The 26,456-nt window shown below is 36.4% G+C and overlaps 1 protein-coding gene across 4 annotated transcripts in view; it reads left to right on the top strand.

Moving 5' to 3' along the window:
- NSD1 (nuclear receptor binding SET domain protein 1) overlaps positions 1-26,456 on the top strand; it is a 141,337-nt gene that overhangs the window by 92,078 nt on the left and 22,803 nt on the right. For all 4 annotated transcript variants that reach the window (XM_042991658.1, XM_042991648.1, XM_007085531.3 and 1 more), the window contains 9 exons: positions 1,191-1,315; positions 3,385-3,655; positions 4,857-4,966; positions 7,664-7,739; positions 10,245-10,363; positions 11,310-11,453; positions 13,649-13,772; positions 20,430-20,630; positions 21,945-22,124. In XM_042991658.1, coding sequence (XP_042847592.1) covers positions 1,191-1,315; positions 3,385-3,655; positions 4,857-4,966; positions 7,664-7,739; positions 10,245-10,363; positions 11,310-11,453; positions 13,649-13,772; positions 20,430-20,630; positions 21,945-22,124 — 1,350 coding nt within the window. The remainder of the gene's footprint in view (positions 1-1,190; positions 1,316-3,384; positions 3,656-4,856; positions 4,967-7,663; positions 7,740-10,244; positions 10,364-11,309; positions 11,454-13,648; positions 13,773-20,429; positions 20,631-21,944; positions 22,125-26,456) is intronic.

Genomic DNA, 26,456 nt, shown 5'->3' with positions numbered 1-26,456 from the left:
TTTTTCTCTCTCTCTCTCTCTTTCTTTCTCAAAAATAAATAAACATTGAAAAAAAAATTTAATGATGTGCAGGTTTTCAGGTGAATATAAGTTTTCAACTCCTTTTATATTAGATTTAAATAACTAAGTGGTATATTATTGTGAAATTACAGTAGTTAGAATTAAAAAAATATATTTTCCATATTTTGTCATAATACAGTTTTATGGCTTGTATCTAAGGAGTAAAAGCCTTTGTCAAGCTGTAATTTGACCTTTTCCTTTTAGTCTCAACTTTTGTTATTTCTTTTATTGAGAGAACATCAGTATTGCCACATTCAGCTGAGGCAGAAATTGTTCCCTCTGAGGTCGTTGTGTCATGAAATACCTCTTGCTTCTTGAGTACACTGTATCTTACATTCTGTATGCATTAGCTTTTGCTCCAAAAACCTTGTAAAATGACGATAGCACGTTAAGCTGAGACAAAGGTCTATCAGGAAACTATAATAGATTATTGCTTTACCATTAGTTCAGAGAAAACTGGTATGATACTTTGAAATTTTGACCATAAAATATGACAGGTTTTTTTTTTTTTTTTTGGTACCCCAGACTATGTATTTTTATCTTATTTTCTGCCTTTGACATACATGGCATATACATTTTATGTCATTGAGATAATGGTGTACATATACTTAATTACACATTTTTAAATGATTCTGTTTAGAAATACTCCGGTTTCTAATGTGAAACTCACTACAACTATGATATGAAGTTTATGTAAATTGTTTTTGAAATTCACATGGTAGTACTGATTAGGTGAATATTTCATCTGAATATCCATCCAGTATTCTGCATAATCCAGAGAGATGTTATTAAAAAACTCATTGTATATTTTTTGAATTTGCTTGATTTAGACTATATTTTAATATTAGCTGTATCTGTCACTATGGAATACCAGTTAGTTTCAATTTAATCTTTTCCTTAACTTCAGATGGGCTATGTGTATGTGTATAGAGCAACACGAGTCTCTCCCCTCTCGACTTTTGCATATGAGAAACCATAGCAAATCACTTTTAGCCTTTTGGAGCTTAAGCAGAGTGTTTGAAAAACAAGAGTTTCCCACCTCTGTACCTTTGAGAGTGCAGGGATGGTTGTATGAAACAATGGGTTTTCCTCTAACTTTTTTGGTTAATATGAACTTGTTCCTCTTTTAGCTATGCGGTCAGAGAAGAAGCGTCTTAGGAAGCCAAGCAAGTGGCTTCTGGAATATACAGAAGAATATGATCAGATATTTGCTCCTAAGAAAAAACAAAAGAAGGTGCAGGAACAGGTGCACAAGGTATGTTCCAACATTTCAACAGTTTTTTCATCAATCCTTTTAGGATACTGCAGATTTGCCTTCAATATTATATTTTGTCTGCATGGGATAATAAATTTCTTAACTGGGATCTTACTTTTTCAGCTTTTTAGGTCCAGCTTCTGGCACAGTACCTAGAATATGCTAGTTATACAAGAAATGTTATAAATGTGTCTATGCACTGTGTATAGTAATATATATATATTTACATATATATATAAATTTTTCCCTTTTCTTTCAAAGAGTGTTTAATGATTTAGGGTGAAGTATTTAGTAAAATCATAGAATATAAATTTGTATGGTAGGATCGTAATTTTTTTTTAGGATCGTAATTTTTTTAAGGAAATGTTATTGATACCTTATTTGCTTTATTTCTTAATTCAATTTTTTTTTAAGTTTTATATTTATTCAAGTAATCTCTACACCCAACTTGGGGCTTGAACTCATGACCCTGAGTTCAAGAGTTGCACACTCTTCTGACTGTGCCACCCAGGTGCCCCTTAATTCAGTTTTTTTAAGCTGAAGCACTTTATTTTTTTTTATTGAATTTTTTAAAATGTTTATTTATTTTATTTTCGAGAGATTGAAATAGAGCACGAGTGGGGGAGGGGCAGAGAGAGATTGAGGAAGACAAAGAATCTGAAACAGGCTCCAGACTCTGAGCTGTCAGCACAGAGCCCGATGCAGGGCTCAAACTCGGGAATTGCAAGATTATGACCTAGGCTGAAGTCGGATGCTTAACCAGCTGAGTCAACACAGGCGCCCCTAAGCTGAAGTACTTTAAAGTAAATTTAAGACACTTTACTTTCTCCTCCTAAATAATATGCGCCTCTAAAAAATAGAACGTTTTCCTTCATAACTGATAAAGCATTACTATATCTCATATGATCAGTTTATCTGATAAGAAATCCATATTTAGCTTTCCTCACTTGTCCTTTAACCTTTATATTTGGTTTATCCATTCCAGGATTACACGTTGTATCTGGTTGTTACATTTCTTAAATTTCTTTTAAATCCAGAACAGTTCCCCTGTTTTATGACCCTATCTATCTAAGTAATGAGAGTGAGTACCTTTACAATATCTCCCTTCTAGATTTGTATGATTGCTTCTTCATAGGTGTCACTAATCTATCCTCTTTCTTACTAAGTCGAAAACAATTTGATGGATTCACGTTAAACAACTTTAGCTAGATTAAATTATAGGTGCTATTGTGTCATATATTCCATGACATTAGAAGGTATTTAACATTCAGTTGTCTACAGTCTTGACTGATTTCTTCTAAGTCATATTTTGCTCCCTTTGATCAAGAAGCAGTATGTGTGTGGGGCACCTGGGTGGCTCAGTCAGTTGAGGGTCCAGCTTCGGCCCAGGTCATGATCTTGCAGTTTGTGGGTTGAGCCCTGCCTTGGTGCTGACAGCTCAGAGCCTGGAACCCATTTCTGATTCTGTGTCTCCCTCTCTGCCCTTCCCCAACTCATGTTCTGTTTCTCTCAAAAATAAATAAACATTAAAAAAAAAAATCTTTTGTGGGTGGGGAGGATTATCACTATGGCCTTAAAGAATTTTTATAGTTTTACTGTATCTTAATTGCATTTTCCCCTTTTTAAAAAACTATAGTGAAATCCATATAAAATTTAGAATTGTAGACATTTTTAGGTTTACGGTTCTCTGTCTTTAAGTACATTCATTCACATTGTTGTGCAACCAGCACCACCATCCATCATCTCTAGACCTTTTTTCATGTTGGCAAACTCAAACTCTGTACCTGTTAAAGAATAACTTCCTACTTTACTCTCTTCTCAGCCCTTGGCAACCACCATTCTATTTTCTGTCTCTATGAATTTTTACCATTCTAGTTACCTCATTATAAGTGGACTCATACAATATTCATTCTTTATGTCTAGCCTATTTCACTTAGTGTAATATCTTCAAGGTTCATTCATGTTGTAGCATGTGTCAGAATTTCATTTTTAAGTGCATTATTCTTTTTAACACTGGAATTACAGCAACTTTGTGGTCTATGGATTCTACTTCTATTTTTTGCCCTTAGGTAAGTTCCCGCTGTGAAGAGGAAAGCCTTTTAGCCCGATGTCGATCTAGTGCTCAGAACAAGCGGGTGGATGAGAATTCTTTGATTTCAACCAAAGAAGAGCCTCCAGTTCTTGAAAGGGAGGCTCCGTTTTTGGAAGGGCCCTTGGCTCAGTCAGAACTTGGAGGTGGACATGCTGAGTTGCCACAGCTGACCTTGTCTGTGCCTGTGGCTCCGGAAGTCTCTCCACGGCCTGCCCTTGAGTCTGAGGAATTGCTAGTTAAAACACCAGGTAAGATGGGGATGGGGTCTCAGTATGTAAGTGGATAGGATTTTAGTATGTTGTGATGAAAAGCTAATAGTGTATCTCTATATAACAAACTACCCACTTTTCTCCTGGAAATCCCAAAAGTGCTGGCTAATTGAATGTAATTCAGTGACCATGAATTGGTGGTACTCTGTCCAGAAGACATTTTAAAAACTACTCTCCTTACTCTACTGTTGATCTTCATGACTGTCGATCAAACACCATGTGAGTGAATACTTAGGATAACAGTGTTTTAGGGAGGGGCACTACACAGTATAATAAACAAATGAAACTTATGCTTCAGATACTAGCTCTACCAATCCTTGTGTTACTTAGAAAGTTGTTTAACCTCTCAACATGTTTCCTCATATATAAAATGGACATCATAATGTAATTTACCTGACACATAGTAAGCAGCTAATTATAAATTCTCCCTTGAAGTTAACCAATTGCTTTTCACTTTATCATTCTTTATATACATGTCAACCTGGTGGGAGCTGGATCTAAACATATGGTCTTTAATTTACCTTCTGACTTTTGAATATTATAGTCACCCAAGGAAAATTTTGAATGTAACTTTTTTATTTTTTACATTCCCAACAGTAGCTTGTGGTGTTATTCCTTAAAGTAAAAAAAAGTATCCCAATTGTGCTTATTAATTAAGGCAGAATCACAAATACTTTTAAAAGGAGTAATAATGAAAGTTACTGTCTCATTATTTATGAACCAAACTCTGTTATTAGGCTTTTTTATATAATTCTTAAGAACAGCCCTACAAAGTAAATGTCTCTTTTATTTGTTTAGGAGTAGAATAAAAATTGTAATCTTGGTGCTGTTATGCTTGGAATTCAGGCTCTACTCCACCTTACTTCTCCTTTTGTGCTTACTAACAGTTAATTAATATAAAAGCAGTTTTGCCCTTTTGATTTTTCCTTTAGTCCTTTTATGAGAGATGTACATAAAAACATCTTCACATTAGTTTGTATCTGCATTGAGAACTATTTTCTTGTTTTATGTTAACTAATATTTTAGAATAAATAAATTCCTATCCTGTCCCTACCCAGAAGATGAGGAGGAAAACATAAAAAATACAGTGATTCATTTTTCTGTGGCATATAGATTTTTTTTTTAAATTAGCATGTGCTCAGTTTCTAAATCATCTAATGAAAAGATATATGCATTTCAGGAAATTATGAAAGTAAACGTCAGAGAAAACCAACTAAGAAACTTCTTGAATCCAATGATTTAGACCCTGGATTTATGCCTAAGAAAGGGGATCTTGGTCTTTCTAAAAAGGTATGTTATTTTAGTCAATTCTAAAATATGATTAAACCATATGGAAATATGTGATTTTAAAAACAGAGCTTTTAGTAATACTTAGCAACATTGATGCACACTTAACATAGAAATTACAGAATGTTACAGTATATACATTTGGTCTAAGATTCTATATTGAGAGACTGTTCTCCATTTGTGTGGACATGTGTATCAGTTGTTTTTAGATTTTCTTTTCAAATGAAAATGAAAAAAGGTTTTAAGATTGAGTAAAATTTGTGTTTGTTGTCATTTCTTTTCCAGGCTCAAATATCTTAACCTGATTTCTACCTCACTTCTGTCTGTATACGCCACTAACCTACTCTTATCCCACTGCCCTATTTTCATACCAGCTAAGAAAAGACTCAGTTCAGTTATAAACCAAATAGAAATATTTGAACTTAAGTTTTTGAGTTTGCAGACTTGGTTTTCATTAGCCAAGAAGGCATCATTAAATAGTAGATGGAGATAGAAAATTGTTTTCTAATTCTATAATGATGATAGCTGGATATTAATTTTTAAGAAACTTCCTGTTGCCCATATGTATGAGGAGTAATTCAGGGTTTTAGAAATTAAGTTGTTAGGATACACAGATTTCCTTTTTTTTTTTTTTTAATTAAAAAAAAGTTTTTTTTTAATGTTTGTTTATTTTTGAGAGAGCCAGAGACAGAATGCAAGTGGGTTAGGGGCAGAGAGAGAGGGAGACACAGAATCCGAAGCAGGCGCCAGGCTCTGAGCTGCCAGCACAGAGCCCGACGCGGGGCTTGAACCCAAGAGCTGTGGGATCACGACCTGAACTGAAGTTGTACGCTCAACTGACTGAGCCACCTAGGCGCCCCACAGATTTCCTCTTAAATTTTTTTCTTTAAAGAAAAAAATGGAGATTGCAATCAAATCACAAATTGAGTTTTTAGACTTTTTTCCTCAGCTATAGCAGCCTTCTATCATTTAATCCTATATTGAAGAAGACTCTAGTTTTGTTTTTGTTATTCACCCATGTCAATTAGCATGTAAATGTAAAACTCAATATTTGTGTTTTTGTACCTCATTTTAAAGGCTGCATTATATTCTTTAGTTCTTTTATTCTTTTCAATGTCCTAAGACTGGGACTTTGTCTTTGGACATGGACTTTTCAATTCTTAGGTTCATCTGCTCTCTGAACTTTATCTGCAGTTTGTACAACAATCAGTGACAGTATCATGTCCCCAAATCATCATACTATCATTGCACCTTATACTTTTAAGGCTGTGATAGTTTTCTTCTGCAGTGCTTCCCCTGGCTTTGTCTTACTCAAATCTTAGCCATTTTTAAGATTGTTGAAAGAGGGGGCACCTGGGTGGCTCAGTCGGTTAAGCGTCCGACTTCGGCTCAGGTCATGATCTCGCGGTCCGTGAGTTCAAGCCCTGCGTCGGGCTCTGTGCTGACAGCTCAGAGCCTGGAGGCTGTTTCAGATTCTGTGCCTCCCTCTCTCTCTGACCCTCCCCTGTTCATGCTCTGTCTCTCTCTGTCTCAAAAATAAATAAACGTTAAAAAAAAATTAAAAAGAAAAAAAAGATTGTTGAAAGAGGTATATTGTAAGGGACAGGGAAATTGGGATTCAGCTGAATATTTTGAGAATGGAAGGGACATTTGCAATCAGGTGATATCTTTAGTAGTGTTATACAAGGTGAATTATGTAAGGCTGTGGGATCACTGCTAGAAGTGAGATAATGACAGATTTTAAAGAAAAGCAGAATTTGGGGCAATTAAGTAAATGATCCCTCCCCCCCCCCCGCCCCATTTTATTGATATGTAATTGACATACAGTAGGTGAATGGTTTGATTAATCTATATGGTGAGCATTTGGAAATTTGCTGCTGTATTTTGTCTTGTTTTCACCCCAAGCTCTAGTACCTTTACAGCAAGAATAGCATCCATTATGTTGACTTTTTGTGGCCACTAAATTTTGTTTTACACTCATGTTGAAGAATATTTTTATTGTAGGAGAAGCCGTTTTCTTGGACTGGAACTAATTTATACAGGCATTATTAGTAGGGGTATAAAATGTGTAGGAAATTACTCTTGATATCTAAGTGTTTTGAGTTTTAATGTTGCTTTCATTTACATTAACCTGCAGCCACTTAAATCAGGAAGACATTCTGTGGTTCAGAGTTTTCCAGTATATGAGCTTCTGAAGTGAGCACTGATCCAGAGCTCCTTAATATTTAGAATTCATCAAATAAATAAGTCTTTGTAAAAATAATGGCATAAATTCAGTTTTAAGAAGATAGATTTTAAATACAGGGTGGTATGAAATAGAACAGAGATGGTGGGTCGGTTTCTGGGACCATGCCCTTTGTCTTTGTCTACCACTTCAATCAGAACACCATTGTGTATCTGCTTGATCTATTGGGGGTCGCTGCATAATCCCACCCACCTCTTATCCCTGGTTTTTGAAGGAGTATGTGTTTGTATGAGTCTTTTGGAGTTGTGTTTTTTGTTGTTGTGTTTTATTTCATGTCTTTCCCCATATAGTTTCTGTTCAATCCATTATTGTTATACTGTTTTTGTTTTTTTTTTAATTTTAATATAGCTAGGATTTCTGTATCTGTGACAGTAGACAGTTCAACTTTTGGCATATAATACAAAAGGTTTATTTTCTGTTCCTTTGTAAACCTGTTGCATTTTACTTATTTGTAGTGTTATGAAGCTGGCCACTTGGAGAATGACATTAATGAATCACGTGCTGCATCTCATTCTAAAGAGTTTGGTGGAGGTGCGTATTTTTGAGATTTAAAAAATGTAATGCGGAAATAACTAGGAAACACCTTGTCAGCTAACTAGAAAAGTTGTTACATATGTAAGCAAGACCAGCAAGGTTGCAACATCTTTTTTTTTTTTTTTTTTTTTTTTTTTTTCATTTATTTTTGAGACAGAGAGAGACAGAGCATGAGCAGGGAAGGGGCAGAGAGAGAGGGAGACACAGAATCGGAAGCAGGCTCCAGGCTCTGAGCCATCAGCACAGAGCCCGATGCGGGGCTTGAACTCACAGACTGTGAGATCATGACTTGAGCCGAAGTCGGACAGTCAGCCGACTGAGCCACCCAGGTGCCCCGCAAGGTTGCAACTTCTAAGACTTGTTTGCCCAAGGGGCTCCTGGCTGGCTCAGTTGGAAGAGCACGTGACTGTTGAACTCAAGGTTGTGAGTTTGAGCCCCATGTTGGGTTTGGAGATTACTTAAAAATAAATAAGCAAACTTTAAAAAAGAAAAAAAAAAGACTTGTTTGTCAAAATATGCTTCCCAATAGAATGCATGACACTAGAAAATTGTCTGGTCATCTTGAGTTTCATGCTGAAATTAGAATTACAGATGTAGAATGTAGAATCCTGGAATTAGAATTCTGTTAGAGTAAGTAACTGGTAGGAACAATGGAGAAAATGAGCTACTTAATTTTCTTATTAGATGGTTCTCCAACTCTATCATTACTTTCTTGGCTTTGATTCAATCTTTATTGTGTAGGACAGAAAATAAGGAGTCTGAGTTGAGAGGGAAATTACAAGTCATCTAAGCCCGTCTTTCACAAATAGTCTTAGTTTCTTTTACCACATCTTTGATCTTTGGTGAGTGAGTATATGCTTGAAAAAGGGAGCTTACATTTCAGTCTGGTCCATTGTGGTTGCTTCTTAAGGGCTTTGAAATCTTTTAAATTGTTTTTTAATCTGACTCCTGAAACTTAGACATGGTGATCTTGGTTCTGCCAATTGGAGGAATGGGCAGCTCTTTATTGAGTAACAGATACAGTAATCATAGTTTGTGCATTTGCTCTACCATGTCCTTTGCTCAGTTCCTTTGTTTAGGACTGTTAATCTCTAATCCATCGAAAGCATTATAGAGAATTAGGATATTATCCATATTATCCCTATTTTATAGAGAATGTGAAGATGAAAGAGGTGGCAGACTTGGGAGGACTAATTCCAGACGTGACCACATTCATTGCGACACTACCATCTTGTTATACACCCCAAATTTTCTACATGCCAATTCTTTGTGTCACTTTGATCATCTGCCGGTGCCATTTATTGATTACTGTTATTTCTGAAGTGTTAGGCCAGATTTGAGCACATAGCATCAGATGTGCCAGCAAAGGATATCATGGGAAGGTTATATTGCATGTGATCTTAAATGAGCACATCTTTAAATGTGACCCATGATTATTAAGTTTTTTAGTAAATAAATCTAGCAATATGTTAACTTACGTTAATCTTGTGTGCAAATATAATTTCATCAATTTGCTTGCTTTAGGAAAAAAACTTTCAAAGTAATTATCAGCTCTTCTCTTACACTTTTATACTCCAGTTTTTGTAAAACCTAAAACTTATTCTTTATCTTTTGTAAATTTCATCTGAATATTTTAGCTACTGAGAAGTTTGAACCTTCATTCTGCTATTCTGTTAATTATTCTTTTAGTTATAGGCAGCCAGCAGCTTTGATAGCAGAGCTTCTCCATCTGTATCAGGCAGTCCCAAGAAGAGAATACTAAGCCAGTTTTCCAAAGTCTAGCCTTCATGTTGATACCTAGCCTAATTATCCTGGAACATTTTATGAAATATTAGTTTAAATTCCTGATATTTCTGTAACAAAGAGGTGAAATAAGTATAAAATATAATGAGGGAAGGACTGGAATTTCATTTTGTATATAGGCCATGTTAGAGCATGCATATATTTTAAATTGTTGGATGTTCAACGTTATAGTACCATTGCTAAATATCCTTTAAGTTACTAAATGTATTAAGGGAGATCTCCCTTTCCTCAAGCCAGATGTTATGTATTTCAGCTTTTCATCTTAATCCTTAAATCATATAGTGCTATAATGTACTATCTTTAATTGTGGAGGTCGAATTTTAGTATCTTTTCCTGACTACTAAATGTATTTCCTCCCCATTTACAGGATGTTAAAGTCCTTTGAGGAATTAAGAAGTTTTTCATTTCAATCATGTAAAATGTAATTGTTTTAACCTACCTATACATTTACTATTTAATCTGTATGAGGCAGAATTTATATGTGTGTACCTATTTTCCCAACTAATTATGTAGTCGTGGGTAAATCTCCCCACCCTGTGCCTTTATCCCTCATCTACAAAGTTGGGGAATTAAATGGGCTTTAAGATTGGTTTTTTATTCTAACATTCCATAATTCTATGAGGTCCTTTTAGTTGAGGATAGGAGTTCTTGGACATGTAAGTGATTAGCCAGGAGGTAACACCTGTTTTCCTGTCATAGGCACTACGAAGATATTTGATAAACCAAGGAAGCGAAAACGACAGAGGCATTCTACAGCCAAGGTGCATTGTAAAAAAATGAAAAATGACGACTCATCAAAAGAAACTCCAATCTCAGAGGTATTACTCAGTTCCTCATCTTTTGACCTTCCAAAGCAAATCTACTTTTTACAGTAGAGGCCACATCCCTCTTTCCCTTGAGTTAAGAGTAATGTTCTACTGAAATAGCTAATGAAAAGCTGTAATAGGAATCCTGGAGTAGAAAGAGAGTCTGATGCTAGTAAAATTCAGGCAAGACAATATATGGCAACTATGGGTATGATCTTTAACATCCTATGCTCTAGGTGTCTGATAAATTTTGTAACTGTTTCATCACAAAGTAAGCTTTTTCTAAAACCAAAGAGCACAATGCCAAGTAATCATATAATCTGAGTGAACTTTCATACTGCCCTTTTATAGTTGAGACTGCTACATTTAGAGGGGAAGGAAACTCAATTTGCTTATTTCTTGAAACCAGCATCTGCTTAATTTTAGAATAATATTTATAAACATTGGCTTTAAGGAAACAAAGGTGGATTTAAAACCATTTCCTTGCAGAGCATCAATGCAGTCATTGATGCCATCTCTGGCTTTTCAACTCAAGTTAAAAGAGAAATAGAGCAAGTCAGGTCAGCATTACACATTATGATACAGAGTGTTTCTTTCCAGAATAATTTGAATAGAATGCCCAAGGTGGGCATTATTTAGGAAACACTGATCTTGGAAGGACAAATAAGTAATCAAATAAACTTAAGAATGTTTTCTCTCCCTTAGTGAAACCTTAAAATGGAACAGCTCAAAAAGTTCCAGTGGAACAGCCTCAGAGCAGTTAGTGGCAGGGCATGAGGCGCCCACTACCCGCCCAATCACAGCAGGGTTAGAACTAACATTGCATGCAGTCCGCCCGCGTGATTGGCTGAACATCTGTAAGTGCTTAATGGCTAGACAAATAGCAGCCCAGAGGGCGGGGGTCAAATGGAGGAGACATGAATAATACAGATATGGGACATTATTTTTTCTCTGCAAGGGAGAACTGATGACACACAGAACGGCTGCAAGCCCCAAGGACACTGTTGAGGAGGGTGTAGAGAATGATCATGGGATGCCAGCATCGAAAAAGCTGCAGGGTGAACGAGGCGGAGGAGCTGCACTCAAGGAGAATGTCTGTCAGGTAGCAGATGTTTCCCACTTGCATTTTGATTGCTTGCTTGTCTTTTAAAAGAAGACCTCTTCATGTCTTAATAAGTATATATGTAGTACCTACTATATGTCAAGAGTTTCCATCACTTTAAATTACATCATATAGTCCTAACAATCTTGTAAAGTAGATTACCATTATTATCCTCGCTTTTATAGATGAGGAAACTGAGGCATAAAGATGTTACATAGCTTGCTTATAGTCACACAGCAAAGCCAGGATTGAAACCCAGGCAATCTGGGTTTAGAGTCCTAACCACTCTGTTGTATTGCCTCTCTCTAAAGAGCCTTTATCAGACTTGATAGTAGAGTCCATTAAATGGATGCTTTGATTATGCTCTCTCTGTATGGGCTTGATTTACCTTTGTAAATTCTTAAAAGCTGACATATAAAAAATTGAAGATACTTGGTTTTTCTTCCTCTTTTCTAATTAAAACGGCTAAAAAATAAAAATAACCCAAGCCCAGGATATGCTATGATGAACAATAGAATTTCAACTTTGTTTCTTTGTTCATTTTCGCTATTATATAAAGATTGATCATATTCGGGTGAGCACCCAAACACACTGTTAGTCCTCAGAGAGTGTATGCCCACAAAGATTATCAAGAAAAAATGGTTAAAGCTATAGTGGCCTTATGGCCCTGGATTGTTTGGGCACTCTTTGTTTAAATCTATTGTCCTTGTATAATTTATTAATATTGTATCCTTTTATTATGGTTCCCAATCTGAAAGATGAATTACATAATCATCCCAATTAAAGGGTTAGTCCATAACATTTGGTTAATTTTAAAACATTATTCTTTGATATGTATTGTAATTGAAGTTTTCCTGTTTAAATGATGAAAGCAGACTTGTTTATTGTATATAAAAGCTGGTATCACTGTTACTGTGAATATATAAAACATGGCAGTTGTCAATTTTTATGTGAATAGGAGATAATGAAAGAGACAAAGTTTAAGACTAACTTACACTATAGGTTGATTAAGACCTTGGGAGTCTGTCTGTTCTTAACCCTGGCTGCCTCTGGCCTTTTCCCCAAAGTTCTCCTACTCATTTGTTTATTTAAGTTATGATGTTAAGTGGCCAAGACCAGTTCTGTTTCTTGGGTTCTTAAATGTATTAGACTTGCCTAGTCACCTTTCCTCACCCAGTAAGTATAAGACTTTTTGTCATTTTTATATTTTTCTGCTAATCAGTATGGGGAAACAAGTCAGGATGTTAGAGGCATAAAAGTAACAAATGTTGGGAATTTGCAGAATTTTCATAAATCTTACAGTGTTTTGAAACAAACATCCAGATCTTTATTTCCTAAGGCTCTATCAAAAATGGCACCCTATCTTAGATGAGATCATCTTAGAAAAGTGGCCTCTCTGAGATGGTTGTAGATGTATCTCAAAGTTCATTCAAACCTTGAGTAGAGCCCTTTTGGGACTGTTACAATCCAAGTCTAGCTAGTCAGTATCTCTTGCTTGAACTATTAGAGTAGCTTCCTTGATTGTCTCTTTGCTACTGTTCTCACATATCTCATTCTTGAACTCATTTTCCATGTAGTAATCAGAGAGATCTGTTTTTAAATGAATATTTGATTTTAACCTTCCCTTGGTAAAGACCTTTGATGGTATACCTTTTAATGAGAATAAAATCTGAAACTATACCATAATGTGTAAGGCCACACAATCAGGCTGTTGCCTTTTTTTTTTTACCTCATCTTCTACCACTTCTAACTTTTGTTCCACTTTAGTCCACTGATTTTCCTTATGATTTTTAGACATGACATAGTTTTTCCTGTCTGTGGACTTTCTGTACTGGTCTTCCTGGTCTTTCTGTCTGACTAAATGACTGACTAGTAGCTCAGAACCCTGTCTGAGAGGCCGTTCCTAATCACCCAATCCAAAATAGCTATTTGAATTCTCTACTTAATCTTATCATTATCTTTCCTGTTTGTTTGTTTACTTGTATTTTCTGTTCTTAGAATATATGAACCATGAAAGCCAAGGGACCTTGTGGTACCTGGCATAGAGGAGTTAATCACTAAATATTGGCTGAATAAAGAGAGGGCTTTCTGCTTTCTAGAAAGCTGCTAGTTAACCTCTGCCTTCATGAAGGCCTTCTGTTCGGGACTTTAAAATCCTTTTTCTGTAGACATACCTGTTTTCTTTCTCTTAACAGAACTGTGAGAAACTGGGTGAGCTGCTGTTATGTGAGGCTCAGTGCTGTGGGGCTTTCCACCTGGAGTGCCTTGGACTAACTGAGATGCCGAGAGGAAAATTTATCTGCAATGAATGTCGCACAGGTGAAGTAGATACAGAAGGATCTTCTTCCAAAGATGGTTTGAGTTTTAAGTTTTACAGGAAAACCCAACATTTATTGGATGCACTGTTTTTGTGGCGATACTGGGCTAGTTGCTGCAGACACGGATAGGTGCTTTGTAATCTTTGCCTGTAGAAAAGAATTCCAAGTGAATAATGACTTTATGGTATAATGTGGTGCAAAAGTATTGTAGTAGAGATACATTTAAAGTGATAGGTAAACAAAGATGAACCAGTGCCACAGAGAAAAAAAACTGAGTTTGGTTTTAAGAGAGACATGGTCATTGGTGTGGGGAGAGGAAGAATAGAAGGTCCAATAATTAAAGTATAGACTGTTTAGGGAATAGGAGGCATAGGTTTGTGTGTTTAAGGTATTTTAGGGAAGAGGCATTGGTAGTGACAAGGAGGATTTCTGGATTACTGTCAGTGTTTTCTGTTTCTTGAGCTGACTGGTGATTACATAAGCAAGTTTATTTTATGGTTATTTGTGAACTATACACTTAGGATGCTGTACTTTTCTGTGTGTATATCATATGTCAACAAAACTGTTTACCAAAAGAGAAAGACCTATTTTAAGAGTTCTAATATACAAATTGGGTCAGAAACTAAGAATGGTCAGATGGAACCAGCCTGTAAAGTACCTCACAGGCTGTGCTAAGGAGATTGCTCTTTCTTCAGCATTATATGTGAATGTTACAGATTTAAAAAAAATTTTTTTTTAACGTTTATTCATTTTTTAGAGAGAGAGAGTGAGCGGGGGAGGGCAGAGAGAGAAAGGGAAGGAGACACAGAATTCGAAGCAGGCTCCCACCTCCGAGCTGTCAACACAGAGCCTGATGTGGGGCTTGAACTCATGACATGAGGTGAAGTCGGACTGAATGTTACAGCATTTAAGTAATAAAAAAAATAGGGGATGACAGCTGTTACACTCCTAAGTCATTAAAATCGTAAGTGTGAATGATCCTGCCCTGAGTGAAAGCATGTGTAGAGTGAGAAGCAGGCAGACAACAGTACTTAGGGCATGCCCACATAGAAGAACTACTGGAAGGTGAGGAGGAGCTAGTCAAAGAATGGCTGTGAAGCCGGGGGCAGTGGGGTGTCATAAGCAGTGGCAGATGTGGCAGAGAAACCAAGGAGGTCCTGGCGTGAAAAGAGATAGTTGTATTTGTCAGTGAGGAAAGGCTTGACTTTTTGCCAGAGGGTGCCATACTAAACCAGGTTGAAGGGTGCCTGGGTACCAGTATACGCTATTTCTTATAGAAGCCTGATACCATGGAAAAGAGGGCAGTAGTTGAAGGGAGGATATTGTAGGGTCAAGAGGAAGAACATCTTGAGTGTTGGTAGGATAAAGGTTAAAAACCACATAGAGAAATAAATTCTTATAACAGAAGAGGGAATCATTGGAGGAGTACAGTTATGGAACAGGAGAGAATAATTTTGAAGAGGCAAAAAGATAAAATAGGAATGTTCCTTGAAGTTGGGAGGCAGAAGAAGGAAGCTGAAGTTTTTTTCTTACATTGGTGAGAATGATGGGGAAAGGTGGTCTCTCACTTGAAGGATAGAGTGTAGGTTTAGAGTAGCCCATGTGGGAACAAGAGACAGAATTAACTTGTGTCTTTATTTATTTTTTTTTAATTTTTTTTTTTTTAATATTTATTTTTGAGACAGAGAGAGACAGAGCATGAACGGGGGAGGGTCACAGAGAGAGGGAGACACAGAATCTGAAACAGGCTCCAGGCTCTAAGCTGTCAGCACAGAGCCCGACGCGGGGCTCGAACCCACGGACCGTGAGATCATGACCTGAGCCGAAGTCGGACACCCAACCGACCAAGCCACCCAGGCGCCCCAACTTGTGTCTTTAAATAAGTGGCTCTGTCACATTGAGTTATCTCATCTTTCTGCCACTACTTTTAGTAGCGTGTGAATAAAAGCTGGAAGACAAGATAGCTGTGGGTCATTTTGTCCCTGCATGGTGGGCTTTTTGATCATTATGGAAAATAGTGCCATCCAGCCCTGTAAATGAAATTTAGAAAAAAATGTTTTGGTATGTGCATATCTCTTATCCTAATCTTAGAGCTTCTTGCCTTTTGTGCAAATGATCCAGTTTTGCTAGTCTTACCTTTTTTTTTTCTTAATATTTTATTTTATTTTTGAAAGAGAGAGAGAGAGTACGAGCAAGAGAGGGGCAGAGGGAGAGGGAGATATAATCTGAAGAAGACTCCAGGCTCTGAACTGTCAGCACAGAGCCCAACACGGGGTTCAAACTCCTGAACCGCAAGATCATGACCTGAGCCGAAGTTGGATGCTTAACCGACTGAGCCACACAGGCACCCCACTGGTCTTATCTTTATTATAATGTGATATTCTCTGACCAAGTTAAGGCAAAACTATTTTTTTTTAAGTTAGCCTCACTGAAGTATAATTTACCTACTATAAAATGCACTCATTTTCATGTATGTTTTGATAGGTTTTGATAAAATTTATATACATCTGTGTAACCACAACCATGGAGAAGATTTAGAACATTTCCATCACTTCAGAAGGTTCTCTTGTACTTATTACAGTTGATCCTTATGCTCCTCTCTCCCCCAAATCTTATTTCAGGCAAATAATGATCTGCTTTCTGGTACTACACATCAAATTTATCCTTTTTAAGGGTTTCATATATAGAAGTGGAACAAAACATATATAGTTTTTTGTGTCTGGCTCCATATAACATTTTTGATGCTCATCTATGTTAATGTGTGTATCAGTAGTTCATTCTCTGTCTTAAAATAGTTTATTGAGGTATAGTTGATGTACAATAAACTGCACAAAGTGTAGTTTGATATGTTTTGACATATATATGTCTGTATGTGTATATAACACCTTGTGAAACCATCCCTCAGCATAGTTAATTTGAGATTCAACAACATTGTTGCAGGTTCATTCCTTTTTATTGCTGGGTAGTATGCCATTGTATGGATATATCACAGGTGGTTTATTCATTCATCTATTGATATACATTTGGGTTGTTCTCAGGTTGGGGTATTACTAATAAAGCTGCTGTGAACATTCAAGTCTTTGGATGGACACATTTTCTTTTTACTTGTGTAAATACGTAAGGGTGGAATGGCATGGTAGGTATATGTTTAATTTTTAAGAAACATTCAAACTGTTTTCCAAAGTGTTTGTACCATTTTAAATTTTCATCAGTAATGCATGAGAGTTTCAGTTCTTTCACATCTTCATCAACACTTGGTATTGTCAGTCTTTTTAAATTTAGCCCTTCTGACAGATGTATCACGGTATCTCATTGTGATTTTATTTTTAAATATTTATTTTGAGAGAGAAAGAGCAAGCGTGTGCACACGTGCTCAAGGAGGGGCAGAGGGAGGGAGAGAGAATGCCAAGCAGGTTCCACCCTGTTAGCACAGAGGCTGATGCAGGGCTTGATCCTATGAATCGTGAGGTCATAACCTCAGCCGAAATCAAGAGTCATATTCTTAATCCACTGAGCCACCCAGGTGCCTTCTCATTGTTATTTTAATGTGTATTTCTTTCTTTCTTTTCTTTCTTTTCTTTAATGTTTATTTATTTTTGAGAGAGCCAGAGACAGAATGCAAGTGGGTTAAGGGCAGAGAGAGAGGGAGACAGAGAATCCGAAGCAGGCTCCAGGCTCCGAGCTGTCAGCACAGAGCCCAACGTGGGGCTCGAACCCATGAGCTGTGAGATTATGACCTGAGCTGAAGTCGGATGCTCAACCGACTGAGCCACCAAGGTGCCCCTTAATGTGCATTTCTTAATGATGAATGATATTGTGTATCTTTTTTGTTTTTGTTTATATATATATACTTTTAATAATTTTTTAATGTTCATTTTTGAGAGAGAGTACAAGCAGGGATGGGGCAGAGAGGATGGTTACAGAGGATCCAAAGTGGGCTGTGCACTGACAGCATGGCTCAAACTCAGAAACCATAAGATAATGACGTGAGCTGACATGAGACGCTCAACCAACTGAACCACCCATGTGCCCCTGTGCATCTTAATGTGCTTTTTTGACATCTTGATGAAGTGTCTGTTCAGATCTTTTTTTTTTTTAATTTGTTTATTTTCTTACTTTTGAGTTTTAAGAGCCCGTTGTATATATTCTGGGCACAAGTTCTTTATCTGATACATACTTCTAAAATTATTCTACCAATCTGTGGGTTGGTCTTTCATTTCCTTAATGGTGTCTTTTGAAGAGCAGTTTTTAATTTTCATGAAATTCAGTTTATTAGTTTGTTCTTTTTAGAGATTTTGCTTTGGTGTCATATTGAATAAATCTTGCATAATCCAGTGTCACAAAGCTTTTCTTTGTTTTCTAATGAAAATTTTATAGTTTTAGGTTTCATATTTAGGTCTATGGTCTAGTTTGAATCAATTTTTGTATAGGACGTGAGGTAAAGAGTTATTATTTTTGAAGGTAGGAAATTTTACTCTGGTTTTAGTAAAGATGAATAGAGTAAGAATAAAGGAGTCATTTCTTACCCTATTTTCCTAATGGGGAGTGACTGTCCCGTAATTTAGGTTATTCTAATCTAATATTGGCTGTGAGTTACTTGGCATTAGACAGTAAGTAGTTTGCTTCTTTCCAAATGCATAATTAAAAATTTTTCCTAAAATCATTATTAGTTGGGTAAACTTACTATTTCTAGGTGAGATGGGCTATTTTAATGAGCTTCTATTTCCAGCAAGTGTCAGAGGCAAGTTGTCTTTCAAGCCTGAGCTTCTATTTCCAGCAAGTGTCAGGCAAGTTGTCTTTCAAGCCTGAGCTTTTTCCTTTACATTGTATTGCTTCTCAGAGAGAGGTGGATTTTTTTTTTCTTTTCTTAAACTTTGTATTACAGAAATCCTCAGACACTCAGGGTACCTGGGTAGCTCACTCAGTTAAGCATGTGACTTTGGCTCAGATCATGATCTCACTGCTTGTGAATTGGAGCCTGCTTCGGATTCTGTGTTTCTCTCTCTCTCTCTCTCTCTCTCTCTCTCCCTCTCCCCCTCTCCCCCCCTCCCCCACTCTCGCTGTTTCTCTCTCAAAAACATAAGAAAAGAAAGAAATCCTCAGACATTTATAAAAGTAGAACAGTGTAAAGATTCCCCCCATATTCATCACTTAGCTTCAGTACTTATTGGTGTTCTACCTCTGTTTACCCATGTATTTCAAAAGGTGTAACAGTTACTACTTAAAGATATATATCTAATGTGTAGCAAAATTATACAGTACCCAGTCTCATTTAAAAATTTTCCAGTTTGTTTCAAAGATGTCTTTTTATAGTGTTTGAATCAAGATACAGATAAGGTTTTCTTTATTTTTTGATATGTCTCTTAATTTCTCTTAATCTACATTACTACTCCCACCCTATTTTTAAGTGTCGTTTATTTGTTGAGACAACGGTGATTTGTCCTACTCAGTTTTCCACATTGTAAATTTGGTTGATTGCATCTTTGAGGTGTCCTTTTAACTTCTTCCTCTATCTCTTCCATATTTCCTGGAAACTTGTAGTTAGATCTAGAGGCTGAATTAATTTCAGGTCAGTTTTCTTCTGGCAGGAATGCTTTGTACGTAATGTGTAGTTCCTATTGTGTCACATTAGCAAGCAAACATTGTCAAGATTTTCTCAGTAGTGATTGATTGTTCAGTGGGTTCACGTTGTCATCCTAATCAGTCTCTTAGAAAGTTATTTACTGTGATATTGTGATTTATACTAAGAAATGTGTATTTTGGTCTTTAGTTTATGGCACAGAGCTCCCAAGACCTTGGTCTCTCCTAAGGGGTGAGAGTGATAAAGATGTCCTTTGTGTGTATTTTATTATGTTAATGAAAGACACACCTAAGGATGGGGGCTTGATTGCCAGAAGAACCCATCCTGATTAGAGGGCTAGAACTTTCATTCCTAGCCCCCTAATCTCTAGCGAGGAAAAAGGGCCGGAGGTTGAATCACTGGCCAGTGGTTTAATCCGCCACGCCTATGCAATGAAATCTCCATCAAAACCTAAAAGGGTGGGTTTCAGAGAGCTTCTGAATGATTGGTGAACATGTGGAGATTAAGAAGAAGGTGGTGCCTCTTGGAGAGGGCATGAAAGCTCCATACCCTTTCCTCATATCTTGCCCTATTTGTCTCTTCCATTTAGCTGTTCATGAGTTACAACCTTTTGTAATAAACCGGTGATCCAGTAAATAAATAAAAATCTTTCTCTGTGAGCCATTTTAGCAAACTAATCAAACCTGAGGAAGACAGGGTCATGAGAACCTCTGATATATAGCCAGTCAGAAGTATAGGTGACAACCTGGACTTGAGAGTGGCATCTGAAGTTGAGGATGGGGCAGTCATGTAGAACTGAGTCCTTAATCTGTGGGATATGATGTTATTGCCAGGTATATAGTCTCAGAATTAAGTTGAATTGTAAGATACCTAGCTGGTGTTGGAGAATTGCTTGCTGGTATGGGAACTACCCTTCCTGCTCCCCCCCACCCACACACACACATACTCACATGCATACACACACCCCATATTGGAACTTCGTACAGAATTGTGTACTTACAAACTTTCATCTAATGCTTTAGCATTGGATGAACTCTTAAATTGGTGTTAATTTATTACTTTATTTCGGTTTCCCAGGAATCCATACCTGTTTTGTTTGTAAGCAGAGTGGGGAAGATGTTAAAAGGTGCCTTTTGCCCTTGTGTGGAAAGTTTTACCATGAAGAGTGTGTCCAGAAGTATCCACCCACTGTTATGCAGAACAAGGGCTTCCGGTGCTCCCTCCACATCTGTATAACCTGCCATGCTGCTAATCCAGCCAGTGTTTCTGCATCTAAAGGTATGAGTTTCTCACATGGACCAGTCTAATTGTAGAACCTCGCTTTCATTGGCAATGTGTATTTCCAGGTGCTATCTGGCATCTCTTCGTGGCCTCTCTAGCTTTTGTCAAGAGTGTCAGCATTTTATGTGAGAGAGAGGAGAATAATGGACTAGTCTAGCAGTTCCCACATTGTATTCTGTGGAGCCCTAATGTTATGTGGTGGTTTGAAATATTTCGATTTCTTAGTTTGAGAAAATATTGTGCTACATGCCTTTCTCCCCCTACTCCATTAGACCAAAGTGTATTATTCATTTCCTATGGACCCTTTATATCTATGGTTGTCAGATGTGATATCATTCAAACATGAATTTAGGGTAGAATTGAGGTTTTTGTTTTGTGTTGGTTTATTTTTTTTTAAATGGAAACTTCTATCCTAAAACCTCTTTCCTGCATTATAGTTAGATTGAGAGCTAAAGTTTCCAAAACTGCCTATAGTTCCAGGTAAATTCAAGTTTTTAGGTCTATTCTCATTGGGAAAACAGTCATTTATTTCTGTTAAATAATAATAGGGTCTCTTACTAGTTTTCCCAAGCCAAATATTGTGTCTCTACTATTAAATTCTTGTGTGCCCACAGAGCCCTCATTTCTCCCATAGGGGATTGAGGAGGAAAAACGTAGCAGTGTTTTGCCTTTGCTTTTAATTAGACTGGCAGTACCTTTTGTAATATGATTCCTTGGACTTATAGATCTCCTCACTCTTAAGTACAGTAATTTAACTTGCTTGATCAAAATTACAGTTTAACCATCAGTTTACCTTCCCATTTTTAGTTGCTATTGTAGATTACATTTAGATGATTTGGTAATGGTTTCTATTTGGTGTGATACATGTTAGAGGACATATTTTATCTGGAAGGGGTTCATTCACCTAAAAGTTCCGGCTTTAAGAATCACATAGTACCAAGCAATATTATTTATTAGTCTTTCTCTCTCCCAGCTGGCCTTCTTTCTGATTGTGCACATCCCTTCTATTTAGTCTGAGGCTGATTCCAGGTTTCCTAGGAGTCTAGGCAATGGATTATATAGGGTTTTTCTTGGTGAGGCAGGCTCACTTAATAGTCGTGAGATCTGACTCTTTGTGGCAACTTATCACATAGCTCCCATCTGAGCTTTTCATAGTGAATTATGTGTTGTATCATCCCTTGTCCTAGTAGTGTTTCCTTCTATTAGTGACATTTTCTCAGTGCTGACAAAGATTTCAGTAACTCGTGTTGTTTTATATTTAATCTCTTTGTTTTTTGTCTGCTACTCTGGTTTTCCTGCTTATAATTTTAGGTCGTCTGATGCGCTGTGTCCGCTGCCCTGTGGCATACCATGCCAATGACTTTTGCCTGGCTGCTGGGTCCAAGATCCTTGCATCTAATAGTATCATCTGCCCTAATCACTTTACACCTCGGCGGGGCTGCCGAAATCATGAGCATGTTAACGTTAGCTGGTGTTTTGTATGCTCAGAAGGTAAGACATGACTGCTTAATGTATGAATAGTCTAAAAAGAGGTTAATACAATATTTTAAGTGCAACAAAAATCATTTTCTTCACATTGTTAGTAGAGAAAATATTGGGATGTAGTGTCTTGAACTTAGGATAACATAGCAGAACTTTTAAACTTGTTTTTTTTTCCCCTGATAAGGGAGAGGTTTTATTTTGTTATTTTGAATAATGACCTTATTTTCATTAAAATGATAAATGAAACAAAGAGAAAGATAAGGGAAAGGAAATAGAATCACCCTTGGAAAATGGGGGAATGTGATCAAACAGTACAAACTTCCAGTTAGAAGATTGGTAAGTTTGTGGACTTAATGTACACCACGGTAATTATAGTGACTAATACTGTATTGCATATTTGCAAGTTGCTAAAGAGAGTAGGTCTTAAAAGTTCTCACTACCACCAAAAAGAAAAAATTATAATTATGTGAGATGTTTGATATGTTACCTAACCTTAGTTGGGCAATCATTTCACAGTATATACATCTAGTCATTATGTTGTACACTTTATATACAATGTTATATGTTAAATAAACTGGAGGTAAGGAATAATAATTAATAAATAAATAATCCCAAATCGTCCCAAGTTCCACCATCAGAAAAAATCATTACTTAATTTTAAGTGATACTACATAAGACATTTGTGCACATAAGCAGATAGCAGGGGTATATATCTAGATAGAAATAGTTCTAGAAGATGGTATTATATTGTACAATTGTGTTTCTTTTTTGTTAAATCGTTTATTCATGAATATAAAAGGAAAGTGAAGGAATTTATGAACATCTATTAAGTATTTCTTAACTATTAGAGGTATTCCTAAAAGTTCTTCTAAAGTGGAAGAAAAATAAATTTTATATCTTTATATATTTTTTTTCTTCAACTTAAAACATACTTCTTTGATAGTGTTAAGCTTCTACATTTTCTTTCAATTCCTCACAGCCTGATTTTTGCTAGTTATTGTAAGTGGATGGTTTAGTAATCATCACTACTCTATTTACTATGGTGCTTATAATTCTGATTTCCTTATTTTAATTTTTCTCTTGGTTGACTGAACTTCTAGGAAGCACCCAGAGGTGCTTATTTCTCTGCTTGAGGCTATCCATCATTTGCCTCTATACTAGAAGCATGTGTTGGGTTACTATAAAACAGGATATGTGTTCTTTTTCTAAGACTGTTGTGGACATTGCTTCACTGTTTTTTCTGGTGTTGATGGTGACACCAGTTCTCATGTAGTTTCTTCATTACTTTTCATATTGACTAAATTTTATTGATTAGTAATTTAGGGGGAACAATTTCTCTCACTTTTCTGTTTTTTTAATACTTATTGGCTATGCAATTTCATGAAAACTTGGCTGGTTATGAACATTCTGAGGGACTCATTTAAAAAGTCAGTATGTCTAATTGAATGAACATCCCTCTTGAGAAATTTGGATATACTAAATAGTGCTAAAGTCATAGAAGAAGGTTTTTCAACTGCTTTATATGATTGAAGTGGTCAATTTGGACTTTTTTTGTGCTCTTAGAAGATTCATGTAACATGACAATTTTAGGAAAAGATACACTTAGAGGACATGGTTTGTATCCTCAAACCATTCTATGCTGCTAATATAGAATAAACAAAAAGCACGTTAAGTGCACTTATGGATAAAGAGGGAAGCCTTTGGGGTAGAGATGTTTTAATTCACAAAGAGGACATTCTTTTTGTTCTTCTAATACCTGCTCCTTATAAACACTGTCTTGTGAACACTGCTGCCTATTTATTATACCACTCTTCTTTTGTTTAGAAGAAAGTTAAAGACAAGAGTTTGGTATTTAATAGCTTTTAAATATAACATTCTGGGGGCACCCAGGTGGCTCAGTCAGTTAAGCATCCGACTCTTGATGTCGGCTCACACCACGATCTCACAGTTCATGGGATGGAGCCCCACATCGGACTCTACACTGAAAGCGTGGAGCTTGCTTGGGATTCTCTCTCTCTCCCTCTCTCTCTCTCTCTCTCTCTCTCTCTCTCTCTCTCTCTCTCTCTCCCCCCCCCCCTCCCCTCCTCCCCCCTCCTTCTCCCTCTCTCTCCCTCCCCCTCCCTCCCCCTCCCTCCCCCTCCCTCCCTCCCTCCCTCTCTCCCTCTCTCCCTCTCCCCCTCTCCCCCCCCCCCCCCGCCCTCTCCCACTTGCTTAGTCTCTCTCAAAATAAATAAACTTTAAATACAACATTCTGTAATTCTACTCTTAGAATAAAAACAGGTGTCTGGGAGGCTGAAGTGTAGGCTCCAAAAGTTTTCCACATTTTTTGGAGATGGGACGATGAAACAGTTTCAACATTAGACCATTTCTAACTCCAGAATGGGATGAAATGAATAAAAGCGAGAGTGCCCATGTGATAGCATTCCTAACATGGAGCATCCTAACTGAAAAGCTACTGAATCCATTAATGGATATACATAATGGTAACTGAGTTTCCGAGAAAACTTAGTAGCTGCAACAGTAGCAGCTTTCAAAGTGTAGGCCCTTTCAGAGGCTTCCATGAAATCATAACTCTTTTCATAATAATAATAGTAAGATACTACTTGCCATTTATAATTTGTTGACATTTACACTGATGGTTCAAAACTAGTGGTGGGTAAAACTGCTGCACCTAATAGAAATCAAGGCAGTGGCTCTAAACCATATAAGTAGAAGCAGTCCCTTGTGTTCTGTGTCACCACACACTCTCGGTTTTTTTAAAAAAAGTTTCACACAAGACTATTCTTATATAATAATCATTAATTTTATTAAATATCAATCCTCAGGTGAACATTGTTTTTAATATTCTGTATTATAAAATGGGAAGTGCATATAAAGTGGTTCTTTTGTATACTGATGGTTATCTTAAGTTAAAGCACTCATGCAATTGAGTTGCAGTCTGAACTAGCTGCCTTGTTCATGGAATGCCAGTTGTAGTTGTAAGAATTACTGTGACAAACCATGGCTCTTCACACTTGGATATTCGTCAGACATTTTCTTGAAAATGGATAAAAGTGAGCCTGTTTTCAAGGAAAACACACAAACAGAAGTCGTTGCCAGTGATAAAACTTGAGCTCTTAAGTGAAAATTAGAATTTGGAAAACTGGTAACTATCACCCTGAAGCTTAACAGCTTTTTAGTATTATTGTGAAACCCTCATGATATGAATAACTGATATTATAATAGTATATAATGAAATAGATCAACATTTGGAAGATCTACCTAATTCAGCAAACTAGTATTTTCCATATGACCAATGTGCAATGTGCACATTAAAACGTTAAAAACCATGCATATATAAAAGATCCATTCAAAGTGCAAGACAGATCAATGAATTTTAATGTAGTAGTACTAAAAGTTTATTGAAATTATTTCAGATTTGACATTGCAACTAAAGTCTACCCTGTGGAGTTTTAGTGTATAGATAGTATCAAAGAAGGAATTTGTATACGTCTTGAACAAGTTACTAAAATAGTCCTTTTTTATAAGTATTTATCTGAGAAAGAACAGATTTTCTTCATGTGCCTCAACCAAACAGCGTATTGCAATGAATTCAGTTTAAAATATTTGTAAAAATGTGAAACACTGAGCCCCATTAACATTTATTTTGGAAAATATTTTTTTTACAAAATTTATATTAATAGAATTTGATATTTTTAAGTGAATTAGTAAATATTTAAAAATTTTCTTAATTTTGATTTCTGTTTAGTAAATATACATGTTTTTAGCTTACATAAACAAAATTTATTTTGGGATCTCCAAGAATATAAAGTTGTCATGAGGCCAGAAAGCCTGAGACCTGCTAGACACGAACATATATTTTGCTAAGGCTTTACCCTCACTAACTCTTCAGGACAAGACTTGGAGTTACATGTTTGAGTCTAGCATGTTTGAAGCATGCTCATTTGTGGCCTTAAGGTATTTATTATATTCCCTAAATATGATTCCTCTTTACCTGAAATTCTTTACAGTCTGTAACCATGAGGATTTCAGCTTCAGACATATAAATTGAATCACTTTAAGTGAAAATCTTTAGGAAGTGAAAATTCCTTGTCATTGCAATATATGTAATTATCCTGGTGTCTGAAAACCTCAATGGAGAAGGGAGAACATACATTTAACTGAATTTTAGGGCAACAAATCACTTTAGTACCTGTGACTTTTTTGTCAATTGTGAAAATCATAGGTATTTCATTTGTTGTAGATATCTTAAAGTATTTTGCAGTCATTGCTACTGCTAGATCTTATTTTTGCATTACAAAGAAACATAATTTTTTGTTCTAACATTTTGATAATTATATC

Source organism: Panthera tigris, chromosome A1, assembly GCF_018350195.1.
Source record: "Panthera tigris isolate Pti1 chromosome A1, P.tigris_Pti1_mat1.1, whole genome shotgun sequence".
NCBI classification, from domain to species: Eukaryota; Metazoa; Chordata; class Mammalia; order Carnivora; family Felidae; genus Panthera; species Panthera tigris.
Note: the sequence above shows the minus strand (reverse complement) of the source record. Positions and strands in the feature narration are given on the sequence as shown.